An 18,220-nucleotide genomic window follows, 5' to 3' on the forward strand; every position below is an offset into this window, starting at 1 on the left:
ACGGCGCAGCCTCCGCTTTAAGATGGACGAGCGCGGTCTGGAGCTGCGGACTCATGCGGTAAGAGCTTCTCCTTCTCCGAATTTTTTTTTTTTTTTTTTCTCCTTTCCACGCAGCGACACCGCGTCGTCGTGCTCCGTGCATCGCACGCACGCACGCACGCACGCACACACAGATCAGATGATGCATGCACTCCAACTTCCACATTAACCTGCAGAGAGCGACGTATGTGACACCGTGAAGGCGTGAACAGCAGCAGCAGCAGCACTGTGCAGATTTATTTACTATCACAAATCAGTGTGTGTCCACCGTGTGTGTGTGTGTGTGTGTGTGTGTGGATGCAGTGGATCATCATATGTGTTGCTGCCTCTCTCTCTCTCTCTAATCTGTTCCCATCATCATCATCACCATCGTGGAGCACTGACATCATCCTGATGAGGAGTGTGTGTCTCCAGCATCAGCATCAGCATCAGTGATGGCAGCAGCAGCATCAGCATCAGCATCAGCAGCAGCATCAGGGTTTGCAGCAGCATCAGGGTTTGCTAGCTCAGCGCGTCAATGCGGCGTTTTTTGGCGTTTGATGTGAGCCAAGTTGATTTTTTTTTTTGTATGAGGCAGGTCACTGCACTGTTGTAGAGGCTGCAGTGTTGCACAAAATGCATGGGGTTTATTCTGTGAGAAATGCAACAAATACCATATCTGTACGGTGATATATCGCCATCATTCATCCCCTGCATGCATTTAAATATAGGTTAAAACCATATTATGAATATGAAATACCCATTGTGCAAATAGTAGTACATTTATTTGTTCATACATACACTATGGGACATATTGATATACATCAGTGTTTCACATGTATGGAAAATAAATGTAATGCTCATGAATTATATTTAAAGGATGACTTTTTGGTCAAATTTTGGACAGGACATTTGGACCAAAAAAATATTATTATTATTATATATTTTTTTTAAATTGTCAAATTTGGACGACATAGTGTAGTATGAAGTTTTTGTCAAATTTTGGAACAAAATCTTTTTTTGAAAAAAATTGTCAAATTTTGGACAAAATAGTATAGTGTGATTTCGTTGGCAAATTTTGGACCAAAATTTTATTTTTTTAAAGTGTCAGATTTTGGACGACATAGTATAGTATGACATTTTGGTCATATTTTGGACAAAAAAAGTGTTGTTCGATAAAATTGCCAGATTCTGGACAACATAGTATAGTATGACATTTTGGCCACTGATTTAGCCACTAGGCCACTGAGGCTCTTCACTGCTATGACACATTACATACATAGTATAGTTGGACTTTTTTGTCAAATTTTGGACAACATAGTATAGTTTGACATTTTGGTCTAATTTTGGACCCCAATTTTTTTAAAGAAATAATGGTCCGATTTTGGACGACATGTATAGTATGACATTTTTTTGTCAACGACATAGCATAGTATTGGTCGTTTTGGTCACACTTTGGGCAAAAAAATTTTTTTTCCAAAAAATGGTCAGATTTTGGACGACATAGTATAGTATGGTGTTTTTGTCAAATTTTGGACCAATTTTTTTTCCAAAAAATTGCTACATTTTGGAGAATAGTATAGTATGACGTACGACAAAGTATAGTGTGACGTTTTTGTCAAGTCTTGGACCAAAAAAATGTTTTTCAAAAAATTGTCAGATTTTGGACGACATAGTATAGTATGTCGTTTTTGTCAAATTTTGGACCAAATTTTTTTCTCAAAAAATGGTCACATATTGGACGATATAGTATAGTATGACGTACTACATATTATAGTATGACGTTTTTGTCAAGTTTTGGACCAAAAAAATGTTTTTCAAAAAAATTGTCAGATTTTGGACGACATAGTATATAGTATGTCGTTTTTGTCAAAATTTGGACAGAATCTTTTTTTTCAAAAAATGGTCACATTTTGGACGACATAGTATAGTTTGACGTACTACACAGTATAGTATGATGTTTTTGTCAAGTTTTGGACCAAAAAATGTTTTTTTAAAAATTGTCAGATTTTGGACGACATAGTATAGTATGTCGTTTTTGTCAAATTTTGGACAGAATCTTTTTTTTCAAAAAATGGTCACATTTTGGACAACATAGTATAGTTTGACGTACTACACAGTATAGTATGATGTTTTTGTCAAGTTTTGGACCAAAAAAATGTTTTTCAAAAAAATTGTCAGATTTTGTACGACATAGTATAGTATGTCGTTTTTGTCAAATTATGGACCAAATTTCTTTTTTTTCAAAAAATGGTCACATATTGGACGATATAGTATAGTATGACGTACTACATATTATAGTATGACGTTTTTGACCAAATTTTCTTTTTCAAGAAAATAATGTCTTCAAAGAATTGTCATATTTAGGCAACACACAACACAGGATGGATTTGAACTCATGACCTTCCGCTTGGAAAACCAGTGCCTTAACGATTAGGCCACTGTGGGTCCGTTTAACAATTCCACATGCGGTGAATTTGTCCCATTGTGGCCTCCATGTCACAGTATGATGTTTTTGTTAAATTTTGGACCACGGACTTGTTTTCAAATTTTTTTTCTGATTTTGGACGACATAGTATAGTATGACATTTTGGTCAAATTTTGGACCATATTTTTTTTTCAAAAAATGGTCACATTTTGGACGATATAGTATAGTATGACGTTTTTGTCAAGTTTTGGACGAAAAAAATGTTTTTCAAAAAAATTGACAGATTTTGGACGACATAGTATAGTATGTCGTTTTTGTCAAATTATGGACCAAATTGCTTTTTCAAAAAATTGTCACATTTTGGACGACATAGTATAGTATAACGTTTTTGTCAAGTTTTGGACCAAAAAAATGTTTTTCAAAAAAATTGACAGATTTTGGACGACATAGTATGTCGTTTTTGTCAAATTATGGACCAAATTATTTTTTCAAAAAATGGTCACATATTGGACGATATAGTATAGTATGATGTACCAATATTATAGTATGACGTTTTTGTCAAGTTTTGGACCAAAAAAATGTTTTTCAAAAAAAATTTCAGATTTTGGACGACATAGTATAGTATGTCGTTTTTGTCAAGTTTTGGACCAAATTTTCTTTTTCAAGAAAATAATTTCTTCAAAGAATTGTCATATTTAGGCAACACACAACACATGATGGATTTGAACTCATGACCTTCCGCTTAGAAAACCAGTGCCTTAACCATTAGGCCACTGTGGGTCCATTTAACACGTGGTGAATTTGTCCCATTGTGGCCTCCATGTCACAGTATGATGTTTTTGTTAAATTTTGGACCACGGACTTGTTTTCAAAAATTTTTTCTGATTTTGGACGACATAGTATAGTATGACATTTTGGTCAAATTTTGGACCATATTTTTTTTTCAAAAAATGGTCACATTTTGGACGATATAGTATAGTATGACGTACTACATAGTATAGTATGACGTTTTTGTCAAGTTTTGGACGAAAAAAATGTTTTTCAAAAAAATTGACAGATTTTGGACGACATAGTTTAGTATGTCGTTTTTGTCAAATTATGGACCAAATTGCTTTTTCAAAAAATTGTCACATTTTGGACGACATAGTATAGTATAACGTTTTTGTCAAGTTTTGGACCAAAAAAATGTTTTTCAAAAAAATTGACAGATTTTGGACGACATAGTATAGTATGTCGTTTTTGTCAAATTATGGACCAAATTATTTTTTCAAAAAATGGTCACATATTGGACGATATAGTATAGTATGCCGTACTACATATTATAGTATGACGTTTTTGTCAAGTTTTGGACCAAAAAAATGTTTTTCAAAAAAATTTTCAGATTTTGGACGACATAGTATAGTATGTCGCTTTTGTCAAATTTTGGACCAAATTTTTTTTTCAATGAATGGTCACATATTGGACGATATAGTATAGTATGCCGTACTACATATTATAATATGACGTTTTTGTCAAATTTCGGACCAAATTTTTTTTTCAATAAATGGTCACATATTGGACGATATAGTATAGTATGCCGTACTACATATTATAGTATGACGTTTTTGTCAAGTTTTGGACCAAAAAAATGTTTTTCAAAAAAATTGTCAGATATTGGACGACATAGTATAGTATGTCGTTTTTGTCAAATTTTGGACCAAATCTTTTTTTTCAAAAAATGGTCACATATTGGACGATATAGTATAGTATGACGTACTACATATTATAGTATGACGTTTTTGTCAAGTTTTGGACCAAATTTCTTTTTTCGAAAAATGGTCACATATTGGACGATATAGTATAGTATGACGTACTACATATTATAGTATGATGTTTTTGTCAAGTTTTGGACCAAAAAAATGTTTTTCAAAAAAATTGTCAGATTTTGGACGACATAGTATAGTATGTCGTTTTTGTCAAATTATGGACCAAATTTATTTTTCAAAAAATGGTCACATATTGGACGATATAGTATAGTATGCCGTACTACATATTATAGTATGACGTTTTTGTCAAGTTTTGGACCAAAAAAATGTTTTTCAAAAAAAATTTCAGATTTTGGACGACATAGTATAGTATGTCGCTTTTGTCAAATTTTGGACCAAATTTTTTTTTCAATAAATGGTCACATATTGGACGATATAGTATAGTATGCCGTTCTACATATTATAGTATGACGTTTTTGTCAAGTTTTGGACCAAAAAAATGTTTTTCAAAAAAAATTTCAGATTTTGGACGACATAGTATAGTATGTCGCTTTTGTCAAATTTTGGACCAAATTTTTTTTTCAATAAATGGTCACATATTGGACGATATAGTATAGTATGCCGTACTACATATTATAGTATGACGTTTTTGTCAAATTTCGGACCAAATTTTTTTTTCAATAAATGGTCACATATTGGACGATATAGTATAGTATGCCGTACTACATATTATAGTATGACGTTTTTGTCAAGTTTTGGACCAAAAAAATGTTTTTCAAAAAAATTGTCAGATATTGGACGACATAGTATAGTATGTCGTTTTTGTCAAATTTTGGACCAAATCTTTTTTTTCAAAAAATGGTCACATATTGGACGATATAGTATAGTATGACGTACTACATATTATAGTATGACGTTTTTGTCAAGTTTTGGACCAAATTTCTTTTTTCGAAAAATGGTCACATATTGGACGATATAGTATAGTATGACGTACTACATATTATAGTATGATGTTTTTGTCAAGTTTTGGACCAAAAAAATGTTTTTCAAAAAAATTGTCAGATTTTGGACGACATAGTATAGTATGTCGTTTTTGTCAAATTATGGACCAAATTTATTTTTCAAAAAATGGTCACAAATTGGACGATATAGTATAGTATGCCGTACTACATATTATAGTATGACGTTTTTGTCAAGTTTTGGACCAAAAAAATGTTTTTCAAAAAAAAATTCAGATTTTGGACGACATAGTATAGTATGTCGCTTTTGTCAAATTTTGGACCAAATTTTTTTTTCAATAAATGGTCACATATTGGACGATATAGTATAGTATGCCGTACTACATATTATAATATGACGTTTTTGTCAAATTTCGGACCAAATTTTTTTATTCAAAAAATGGTCACATATTGGACGATATAGCATAGCATGACGTACTACATATTATGGTATGACGTTTCTGTCAAGTCTTGGCCCAAATTAATGTTTTTCAAAAAAATTGTCAGATTTTGGACGACATAGTATAGTATGTCGCTTTTGTCAAATTTTGGACCAAATTTTTTTTTCAATAAATGGTCACATATTGGACGATATAGTATAGTATGCCGTACTACATATTATAGTATGACGTTTTTGTCAAGTTTTGGACCAAAAAAATGTTTTTCAAAAAAATTGTCAAATATTGGACGACATAGTATAGTATGTCGTTTTTGTCAAATTTTGGACCAAATCTTTTTTTTCAAAAAATGGTCACATATTGGACGATATAGTATAGTATGACGTACTACATATTACAGTATGACGTTTTTGTCAAGTTTTGGACTAAATTTCTTTTTTCGAAAAATGGTCACATATTGGACGATATAGTATAGTATGACGTACTACATATTATAGTATGATGTCTTTGTCAAGTTTTGGACCAAAAAAATGTTTTTCAAAAAAATTGTCAGATTTTGGACGACATAGTATAGTATGTCGTTTTTGTCAAATTATGGACCAAATTTATTTTTCAAAAAATGGTCACATATTGGACGATATAGTATAGTATGACGTACAACATATTATAGTATGACGTTTTTGTCAAGTTTTGGATCAAATTTTTTTTTCAAAAAATAGTCACATATTGGACGATATAGTATAGTATGACGTACTACATATTATAGTATGACGTTTGTGTCAAGTTTTGGACCATAAAAATGTATTTCAAAAAAATTGTCAGATTTTGGACGACATAGTATAGTATGTCGTTTTTGTCAAATTTTGGACCAAATTTTTTTATTCAAAAAATGGTCACATATTGGACGATATAGTATAGTATGCCGTACTACATATTATAATATGACGTTTTTGTCAAGTTTTGGACCAAAAAAATGTTTTTCAAAAAAAAATTCAGATTTTGGACGACAGTATAGTATGTCGCTTTTGTCAAATTTTGGACCAAATTTTTTTATTCAAAAAATGGTCACATATTGGACGATATAGTATAGTATGACGTACTACATATTATAATATGACGTTTTTGTCAAGTCTTGGACCAAAAAAATGTTTTTAAAAAAAATTGTCAGATTTTGGACGACATAGTATAGTATGTCGTTTTTGTCAAATTTTGAACCAAAGTTTTTTTTTCAAAAAATGGTCACATATTGGACGATATAGTGTAGTATGACGTACTACATATTATAGTATGTCGTTTTTGTCAAATTTTGGATCAAAGTATTTTTTTCAAAAAATGGTCACATTTTAAACGACATTGTATAGTATGACATTCTGGTCGACGACATAATTCAGTATGACGTTTTGGTCACATTTTGGACAAAAAAAAAGTGTTCAAAAAAATTGGCTAACTTTGGACGACATAGTGTCGTTTGACATTTCTATTCGACTCCACAGTTGGTGTAGTGGTTAGCACTCTTGCCTTTGCACCAAGAAGGCCTGGGTTCCTGGGTTCAAACCCCATTTAAAACAACGTTTACATAGTATAGTATGATGTTTTGGACCAAGATTTTTTTTTCAAAAAAATTGTCAGATTTTGGAGGACATAGAACAGTTTAGTCACATTTTGGACAAAAAAAAAAAGTTTTCCAAAAAATTGGCCGATTTTGGACGACATAGTATAGTATTGCATTCTGGTCGACCACATAGTATAGTTTGACGTTTTGGTCACATTTTGGACAAACATTTTTTGGGACAACATAGTATAGTATGACTTTGTTGTCAAATTTTGGACCAAATCTTTTTTTTCAAAAAAATGGCCAGGTTTTGGAGGCATAGTACAGTATGACATTCCGGTCAACGACAAGGTATAGTATGACATTTTGGTCACATTTTGGACTAAAAAAAAGTAAAAAAAAAAAATTGGCTGATTTTGGACGACATAATATAGTATGACAATGCCAATTCTAGATTATGACCACTGCTCTGTATCCCCTTTTCTGACTGGAAACTGATGTTTGTGAGTTGCTCAATTTCGTACTCCAAAGTCCATAGAAAAATGTGTGTTTTTAGCTCACGGGGACACAGGAGTTTCTGGTCTACTGCTGCCTCATTTTGTAAGTTGAAGTGAAGTGAAACTGAACAAATAATTTTAAAGATTTAAATCAAAATATTGCAAATCTGAATTTAGTGATGGAGGCAGCAGTGGATCTAAATCAGTGTTGACTTTGCGTCAGTACCTCCAACCAAGAAACACCCATTGAACAGAAATAGTTAAACAATTAATCATTGAAAGTGAATAATTTCGGTTCGTGGACAAAACAAGACATTTGAGAACATTATCAATCATGATCAACTTTATCCAACTTAAAGCTAACTTCACTGCGGTGCATAACCGATGGTTGTAACGTAATGCTTGCACACCGTGGTTTGTTTGTTGACAGTCCGTTTCCCATTCTCATCGTCGTCAATATTCGCTAAAATACCAAATATTGTATCGTTGCATCCCTAGTGCTGTACCAATCTTACCGAGGAAACCTTTTTGAAGCCTGCATAGCTGAGCATCTTCCTACACAAAGTGTACAGTATGGACAGCTTCACAGAGAAGATAGATCATCCGAAGCGCCTGCTGGCTGCACTGCACTGTGATTATAATGGGCAGCGAGTGCTGGCACATTTACAAGTCTAATCCAGGGCTTTTACCTGCACGGGAGGATGTTGAGGCCATTATCACAGCACTGGAGGATTATTTCCACTCTGATGGGAATTCATTTTCGTCCAAAGTGAGGTAAAGGGCAACAAGTTGTGACTATCATTTACTCAAAGATAAACTGAGAAGGGACTGAAGAGCTCCTGGTATTTGTGCCAAATAACGAATCAGAGTCTCTTTCTCCACTGAGAATAAACAGATGTATGGATTCAAGCTAGAATACTATCAATTATAATTCTTGAAGATATGACACATAACGGACGCCACATAATTACTACCAAGGTTACTATGCAGGTACTAGAGTCTTCAAAAAAATTCTAAAACTTTGGACGACATTGTATAGTCAGACGTTTTTTTGTAAAATTTTGGACGACATAGTATAGTAAGACGTTTTTGTAAAATTTTGGACGACATTGTATAGTATGACATTTTTGTAAAATTTTAGGTCAAAATTTTTTTTCGAAAAAATTGTCAAATTTTAGACGACATTGTATAGTATGACTTTTTTTAATAAAATTTTGGACCAAATTTTTTTTTCAAATATATTGTCACATTTTGGACAACATAGTATAGTATAATATTTTTGTCAAATTTTTTTTTCAATTTTTTTTTAACATTTTGGACGACATTGTATAGTATGAAGTTTTTGTCAAATTTTGGACCAAAGATTTTTTTTTCAAATATATTGTCACATTTTGGACAACATAGTATAGTATGATATTTTTGTCAAATTTTTTTTTCCAAAAAATTGTAACATTTTGGACGACATTGTATAGTATGACGTTTTTGTCAAATTTTGGACGACATAGTATAGTATGACTTTTTTGTCAAAAAAAAAAAAAAAACTTTATACACAAACCCAAATTTTTTTTTTTGTATTTATCTTGATCTGCATTAGTGTGAATGCAAGACTGGTGAACATGCATATTTATAATATAAAGTCAGAGATACAAACAAAATAGTAACCACCACTTTTGTTTTTTTTTATTGTTTGTGGCACATTTTGATGCCACAATTCACAGTCGTGTTGTTGTTAATCATGGTGTTAATCAACGTCGTCTCGTCAGACTTCAGGAGTCAGCAGTGTTTCTTTGGCGGCCAGTCTTCTCCTGCTTTGTAGATGTTGTGTTTGTTGCACAGTTTCACAACGTATTTCTAAGTGCTTATAGCAATATAGGCATGGTTTATAATGCTAATAATGTGTGAGATTTTTCCAGATGTTTCGACAATCGTTTTGAATATTCATTTCTGATAATACCTTAGTTATGAAATACGGTTGTCATACACATTGCGTATCATATACAGTTTGTAGTGTTGGCGAATTGTGTGTGTATAAGTGGTATATTTAGGTTTTTATTCGCATTGGGGTGGGAATCACAGGGTATCTTGCGATCTTCCACGATACCAATAATATCACGATACAACTATTCTGTGATAATCAATAAATTGCAGTACAATCATATAGCGACACATCACAACATCTGTCAAACTGGGGAAAAAAAACTAAATGCGCAAACCAAATATATTTAGTTGACTCTCCTAGAGGAGCAAAGAACAACCAGAATATATTCACATTTCAGAAAATCCAAGACGCACTCTGACTGATTAATCCATTATAAAAATGAGCTGGCAAGTGACTTATAATTTCATTAACCAATTGCTCTAGCCTCTAGCCCCCACCTACCCCCCCAAAATGAACAGTTTGACAGTACAAAGAAATATAAATGTGTCTGATATCTCGGTCATGAGTCAGCGTGTGCAGTTGAGAGTGGATGTGGGAGGAGGGTCGGTCCAGAGAGGATGAATAAATCTTTGAGTGTTCACTGCCAATGGTGCAGTATTGCAGCGTGCTGAGAGTCAGGCCTCGGGCTCCATGAAAGCTCACTGACCATAAGTAACACTTCCACTGGAGAAGTGGCATTCATTGCACTATAGAGAGCCATTCATTGTCTCTGAAAGGAGTTGATAATAATAATCAAAATAATATATATATATATTTTTTTAACATTGTACAGAAATGCACACAAAATTCAATTTATCATTGTTGTCGACTCAGCACCACCATTTCAAACATTATATTCATGCCTAACAAGAATGACGTCTAGGTAAATGTTTGTCTTTATTTCAAGCACAGATATTGTGATCTACTGTAGTGAGTTTTCCACAACCAGTAGAGCTCCGGAAATAAGGGTTCCAAAAGTGTTCTTCTACAAGGGCTGAGGTTCTACCTGGAACCATTTGCTTCTGAAAAACCCTTTCCCGAAGAAAGGGTTTTTCAAGGGTTCTTGGTAACACTAATGGTTCCAGTAAGAACCATTTTGATCCAGAGAACCATTTAAAACCCCTTTCCTGAATAGAGGGTTTTAAAAGGGTTCCAGGTGGAACCTTTATAAAAAAAAAGTTCTACCTGGAACCAAAAAGGGTTCTCCTATGAGGACAAGCCAAAGAACCTTATATTGTTCTACTTTGAACTTTTATTTCTAAGAGTGTACTTTGTTGTATCATTTCTCTATGCGCTGCTTTATCCCCACATCCAAATAATGATCTTTATGACGAGGATCGACTACAGTCGTGATGAAGTGCAGGGGATCCGAGTAGATCTGAGTAAAACGTGTTGACATACTCTTAAGAGCGCACTTTTGTTTGGTTTTCACTCCGTGGTCTCAACCATTTGTGTAGAAGACACTTTAGCACTAACCCTAACCCTATAAATCTAATTTAACAGATTTGGAAAAGTTGTAGGAATCTTAGACAAAATGACCAGATCCATTTAACTTGATTGGTGAAAAGGTTTGAAACGTGTTGGTTTTTTTTAATGGTTTAGAGCAGAAAGTGAAGTTTTCCTGGTCTTTCGGTGTGAAAGTGTCACTGCACTCTGACAGCTGCAGTCTTTTTTTAAGCATACGAACAAATGTGCACATGCAGTTGATGCAGGATTTGAGAACAACATTAGCCATGTCACCACCATAATCATTCTCCATCTGCTCTCTGTGTGTGTGTGTGTGTGTGTGTGTGTGTGTGTGTGTGTGTGTGTGTGTGTGTGTGTGTGTGTGTGTGTGTGTGTGTGTGTGTGTGTGTGTGTGTGTGTGTGTGTGTGTGTGTGTGTGTGTTCGAGCAGATGCTCAGTCTGGGTCCTGCTGTTATTTTCACACAGGCGGCAGCAGCTTGAGTTTTTCTTATTATGTAAACAGGTCTTGTCATTTTATTTATGGATGAGGAGTTTGTGACTTAATAAACCCAAATACGTAAAAAAAAAAAATTTACGGACACAACTCAGTAATCGTCAGATTGTGAATATATTAGTTAGTCGCAGCCCTATCCAATTCTGTTAATTTGGGTTAAATTATTCTAGTCTTCAATAAGATTTAAGATTTCATTTATAGATCTACATTTAAGTAAGAATCCCCTAGATACTTGTGGGAATAATGTGGCAAAGTGTAAGTTTTCAGCTTGACAGCACAATCTCTGTGTTTCTCACTTTTAAAATAAACCGTTGTCGGATGCTTTAATACAGATTTAGACTCATGTGTTTAAAATTGGGCATATGTTTGATGCTGCTGCTATAATTGAAGACGGCATGGACTCAAAACTCATCAAAAGAGGACTTATTTTAAACTTCAAAAAACGAGAATAGTTTGTTCCATTCCATGAATTACTTTCTAACCTTTGTAATGACAGGAATATTCAGCATCTCTGAAGAACTTCTAAACCTGTGGGCGCTTTTAGTGTTGTTAAGATTAAGGTGAAATAAGATCAGATGGAGCCCAAACTTCTTATGTTAAGGCTTATTTTCGTAATGGATTAATCTGGCGATCATTTGTTTTGATTTTAGTTTGGTCCATAAAATGGTAAAAAAAAAATGTTGATCAAACTTTGGAATGATGATGTCCTTAAATGTCCTTTTTTGTTCACAAAGCAGGTCTGATAGTTTTGCTTGGGCAGAAAGGATGCAGCATACAAATAATGTTATATCGGTTCTGTTTAAGGGGACCAAGCAGAATACTGAATATGTACATTTATTCTTCATGCATAGTTGCTAGAATCTTTTTTTATTGTCCAGACAAATGTAACTAACTAAACATCTTTACTATCTTTCCAGGCAACATCAACATTAAAGCAACTTGATGGAGAAAACTAGAGGATTCCCTTTAAGATGACACGCACAGACCCGCCTGACCTACTGCTATCAACTGTGCATCGAGACATAAAAGTGATTCCCATTTCTTCACACTACAAGTCCCTTCAACCCTCCAAACAATGTGATTCTCTAAATTACAACACACTGGAGGACAGTAAGGGTAAAGTCAATAAGAGGCACTGCCATACCTTTGACTATAGGTCATTGGAGGAGCCGAGTTCACACCAATATTCAATGGAGTCCCCATACAGGAAAGCTGAAAGGCACGCAGCCAACCAAGATGTTGCCTGGGAATCCTTGGGCCGCCAACAGCGGTATCGGTTTTCTGCTCCAGACATATTTAGCCATAGGTTGACGTCTCAACCGATGGCCACTGATATGGCAAGCGAGGTAGTTGTCCCAGAGCAAAAAAGAAGGACCAGGTCAAAAAGTGCCCCTCGAGTCCAGACCAATCTCACCCCTGTGTCTTTTGAAAGGTGCTCTTCATCCGGGAGGAAGGGAAGGGAGTACCAAAGGGCTGCAAGAGACTCTCACTGGAGACAAGAAGTATCACCATGCAGGGAATCATCCTACGCGGCGACAAGGGCGCATAAGCCCGAACTACATCCCATTAAGTTGCAGCCTCAAATGGGCGACAGCAGTAGATATTCACCTCACTATGCTGCTGATACGACTGAGGATAGAGGGCTGGAAAAACCAGCAACTAGCCCTCACGTCAGGTGCCGAATGGACATCAAGCCGGATGACGCAGCCTTACATCATTCTAGACAGAAACAGTCGACGCCGCAAATGGACATACCGTGGCAGAGGCACCACAGCGCAGGGAGTAGGAGTCTGACTGTACCACGCCATTTCTCCTACTCAAGAACGCCAACCCCCACTGACTCGTTAGGTCCAGAGAGTAGGCAAGCTTATCAATATTCCCGCAGCATGCCAAACACTTTCGTACAATCCGTGGATATTCCCTCACAAAGAGTCACGCCTCCGTCGGGCGATTACTACGGAAGGGAAAGAAGAGCTCACTCCAGTCCCAGTGTGCCAACAAAGTTCTTTTATGCAGACAACCCAGGGAGATATGTGACAACCGTTCAACCAACCTCGTACTACCATGATGAACGTTACACACCAGGACAAGCATATACTCCTAAAGTGCAATATGTGCAAGATCCAAGGACTCGAATGGTGCACGCTGTCACTACAAGACCTTATTATCCTGACATGGAGTCCTATCCATATTCCGTGCAAACAGGATATCCCAAAACCTACACCGCAAATGAACCAGGGCCGTACATTATACAGACACCTCCAACTAGAATGTTTTATGGGGACGATCCAAGGACTTATCAAATCCAGACTGCTCCACCAAGGTTTTACTATCCCAGTGATGTGTATGCAATGCCACCGGAGCATCACGTCCCAGCACGGGCATATTACACAGAAGGTCGCAGGCATGCTAGAGTTATTCAGGCTCAAACAGACGACTGGTACGGCTCAGATGCCTCTGGTTATTCCACTAATCCTGCCTCTTACGTATCTCAAGGCACTCCAACAAGAGTCCGGCAAGAGCCTGCGTCAGCACATTGGTATGCTAACCCATGTGTAGAGCCTCAAAGAATCAGCACGGATTCCAAATCTTACTCAAGGTCATGGGACAATATTCTCAACTATCAAGTAGAGAAGGAGCAACCTCCTCCTGTGCAGCGGCGTCAGAGCTACGACGATCTTATTGACTCCAGGAAGCCCGCAGCAGACGGAGCCGACAAGCCGGAACCAGTGGTTGTCAATCTCTCCAGTTCGCCAAGACGCTATGCAGCCTTATCAATGTCTGATAACTCGCTAATTGATAAAAGTCCGACGGAGACGGTAAAGAGCAGCAGCAGTAAACTCTGGTTTGTCACTCCAGAGATAACGATCACTGATAACGACATTCAACCAGGGAAACTGAATAAGGCTGAAGGGCGGTCTGCCAGCTGGGATGTTCTCGACTCGAGAAATATTAAGGGTCCAGAATTGTCTCAGTGTGACTTCGAAAGCGCAACCAAAGAGAAGACACATGACAACGCCTCACTGCAGCAAAGCCTAGAACAACTTGACGAGCTTCTTGCAGATCTTGTGACGGACTACAAGCCGCCGAGCAGAAGGGCCAGTGAAGACATCCTGGATCAACTCAAGAAGCTGATCGACGAAGAGGAAGCGGCGTCGCTGTCCAGAAAGTCAGGTGCCGAGGAACCGCCCCCGCTCGACAAGCAGCCAACCTCGATTAGAATGAATCCAGATGCTTTTCGAGATATGGACTCAGCTAGCGACGCCATGAAGAGCGCAGATGAGTGCTCCCCGGATCAGAGCCCCGATGAGGACGATACGATGATGTGCTCCAACAACAAATGTCGGAGGACAGAGACCCTTTTCAACGCTTGCCTATATTTTAAATCCTGCCACAGCTGCTACACCTACTACTGTTCCCGTAACTGTCGCAGAGAGGACTGGGACATTCATAAAGAAAGCTGCTTGTATGGACGAATAGGCAGCACATGTCGGCACATCATCAAGCACTGCCGGGAGACCGTAGAAGTCCACAAAGCCTTTTCACGTATCGCAAAAGTGGGCTACCTTTCTCGGGGTAGAGGAGTCCTCTTTCTCGGTTTTCCAAATCCTGCCGCATCCAGTAATTTTCTGCAGTACGGTTTGGACAGTCTACATATGTCTCCGACCTACCTATCTCTTCGGGAGCTCGAAAGCTTCAGGGACAATCTGGGGGAGTACTGCAAAGAGCTGCAGCAAGCCGGCAAAGAGTACGACCCCAACGAATGCTTCGTCTTGAATGTATCTATCGCCGTAGGTGAGCAACTGCCCGACGGGCCATCGCCAAGGAACCAAGCTCCAACTGTGAGAAAATATGCAAAGGTCGCCCTGGCCTCCTTCAGCCCCGAGCGGAAAGTTCAGAAGAAAGAAAGCGACATGGAAACGCTGATCCTCACTCCACCGCCCGGGACGGCGGATATCGACAAAGAGGGCGAAGAAGGCCGGAAGGCCAGGGAAATCTGTTTCATCAACATCCAGCGAGAGCTGCGAATCCGAGGGGTTTTCCTACGCCACGAATATCCGCAAGTGTATCAGCAGCTCTGTGAGTTTGTGGAAAGCAACAGAAGGTTCACGCCCACAACTATCTACCCTATTGATAAAAGGACCGGTAAACAGTTCATGTGCATGATTATGGCTGCGTCCGAGCCCAGGACCTTGGACTGGGTCGGCACCCCGCATCTCCTAGATGACATTATTTAAGTGCGTCTTTTGTTGTAAATATATATATGTATAGAAATACATATATATTGTTACACATATTTATATATCAATCCAATCAGAAACATTTGCAGATAAGTATTTTGTTATCCAAATGATATATATTCATGTCTGCTTGGTCAGTATTAGTCTTTATGAGAATAATTCCTGTCAGGTGGAGAATGAGTACATTACACATGATTTGTCGTTTTTCCTTTAATCCACCACAAGTCGTTCATCTACTGTATATCCTGGTCATGTACTGTTACAACACATTCCCATTGGTAGGGATTACCGAAACTGATTTTTTTTTTATTATTAATACAAACGTTGTATGTTTTTCATAACTCTCGGAGTCAGCTCGTGAAAAATGACCACATTGCTATTTTTCATACACATACTTCAATGGTATACCTTTCAGAAAATGTGATTATTGTTTATTTTTTTAGTTATGTAAGAAGTTCTTTCTATGCAAAGTTACATTATGACTCACATTATATTATATTATATGATATTGTCCTATATTATATTATATTATATTATATTATTCTAGAAGTTTTACTGGCAACGGAAATCCTCATCCTACGTAAGTAAATAAAAGTGAAAGAAAGAGATAGTCGTGCTACTGTAAACATATATAGAAACAGACTTAAGTAAGTCTTAATGTTACTTAGGTAGAAATACTATATTGAAATTTAAAAAAAAAATGTTTTGTTCCCTTACTGAGTCTAATGTGCTTTGGAGACTAACTTTAGTAGTTCTTTAATTCTGCAGAGCAGGACTAGGAGTGTTCCTGAAGCAAACTCCACAATGGATATTAAAGGGGTAGTTCAGGTTTTTTTTTTTATTTAAAAGTGTTGTTGAATGAGGTATGGACACACGTCAACCACTAACTTTGCTGAGCCTGTGTTCAGGTGACTTGGACATGACTGCCATGACAAGAAAATTGATTTCAGCCACTTTCCAAAAATACTTACCAAATAAATGCTTAAGTTTATAATACTTTAAAGGGGACATATTATGCAAAAATTGACTTTTTAAATCATTTGGGACTCTGGAGTCTGAAAAAAGATGACTCACCCACATGTTTTTGTGGTCCTCCTCAGTCTAAGTACAGGAGATAAAACACTACAACGTTGACAACGGTATACCCGAAAACCGTAAGTCCGTGAAAAGTTCTATTTTTGGCTCCACAGTGCAGCACAGAGTTCTACACAAACTTCCAGCCTCAGAGGATTTATCTGTCCAGTGGATACATGCAATGTGCCTGCTAGAGCCTGCAAATGATCACTTTTCCAAATGCTAACTGCTGTTAGCTCCCAGTAGCCTCTTTGGCTGATGTTATTTCCTGTCCGATAAGTTTTGTTTGGCTTTTTTTAAGGCGGACCTTTAAGGTGGACCTGAAGAGATACTACTAAACGGAGCATTCTGAACAGGGCTGTTTTGGCAGGGTGATTGAACTGCTGTGGTGCTTCATCCTTATGGTATTTTGACCAAAGCATGTTCATTAGGACACCAGGGTACTAGGTTAACTTGGAGAAATATGGTATAATATGTCCCCTTTAAGATTAGACCAAGGGACCAATGAACATCTAGTCTGGTCAAGACGTGGCTGTTCTAGAGAAAAAGAGCTTAAACACCTCTGTTGTTGACATAAGCATACGTAGGTAAAATGATGTGAAAATGTGAAATGGCTAAATGTTATCAGTGACAGTGTTGATAATGTGTCAACACCTCAGTGCAATCACACGCCGCAAAAAACCTGAACTATCCCTTTTGAAATGGTGCCAGTTACCAGCCGCACAGTAGGTGTCGGCGCGTGTACTGTTCAGTTTTAAACACTGTGAATAGTAAACTTATCTACTACGAAAAAGAAAACTTGTGTGGTGTAAAACCATTTAAAAAAAAAAAAAAACCATGCAATTTCTTATAAACACTGAAGTTGTATTTTTTGCAATGTATTTGCAAATTTAAAAAAAAAAAGAAAAGAAGAAGAAAAAAAAGAAGAAGACGAAGAAGAAGAAGATATGAATTAGCAGCAGGAGTTATTGTCCTTAGAACAAAATGAGCCAGATTTGGCACAGTAGCTATTATGGTACATTAAATGCTTGAAGGTGGCATTTGTTGTGTATTTGTGCTGCACTAGATTTTATTACGTGTGATTTAAACTGCCCTGCAACATCCTTTTTTTTTTTTTTTGTTTAAGCGACTCACCACCACCAGAAACATTTATCAAACTTCTTTTTTTGATACACAGTGCAGTTTTTTTAAAGTTTTTTTTTAAAATCTCGGTAGCATTTTAAAATCCAGATTTCCACGTCGTTCACGGATGATTTGAAACTTTAAAAAGGTTCAGCGTGTGAGTTGCGTGTTGCAGAGTCCTCGACTTTTTTTTCCCTTTCAAGTGTGGTGGACAAAATGTGGTTTGTCCATTGTGAGCTAGTGGGGTGGATTTTAAGCCAGTGGGCCCC

The 18,220-nt window shown here is 36.8% G+C and overlaps 1 protein-coding gene across 1 annotated transcript; it reads left to right on the plus strand.

Moving 5' to 3' along the window:
* Positions 1–12,485: 12,485 nt before the first annotated feature.
* Positions 12,486–15,752, plus strand: ajm1 (apical junction component 1 homolog; the record flags this gene model as incomplete). Its single annotated transcript, XM_083889287.1, has 1 exon — positions 12,486–15,752. The coding sequence occupies one exon, from the start codon at positions 12,486–12,488 to the stop codon at positions 15,750–15,752; it is 3,267 nt and encodes a 1,088-aa protein (XP_083745413.1).
* Positions 15,753–18,220: the final 2,468 nt, after the last annotated feature.

This window comes from Microchirus variegatus (genome assembly GCF_963457635.1).
Source record: "Microchirus variegatus genome assembly, chromosome: 1".
In the NCBI taxonomy this organism is placed as follows: domain Eukaryota; kingdom Metazoa; phylum Chordata; class Actinopteri; order Pleuronectiformes; family Soleidae; genus Microchirus; species Microchirus variegatus.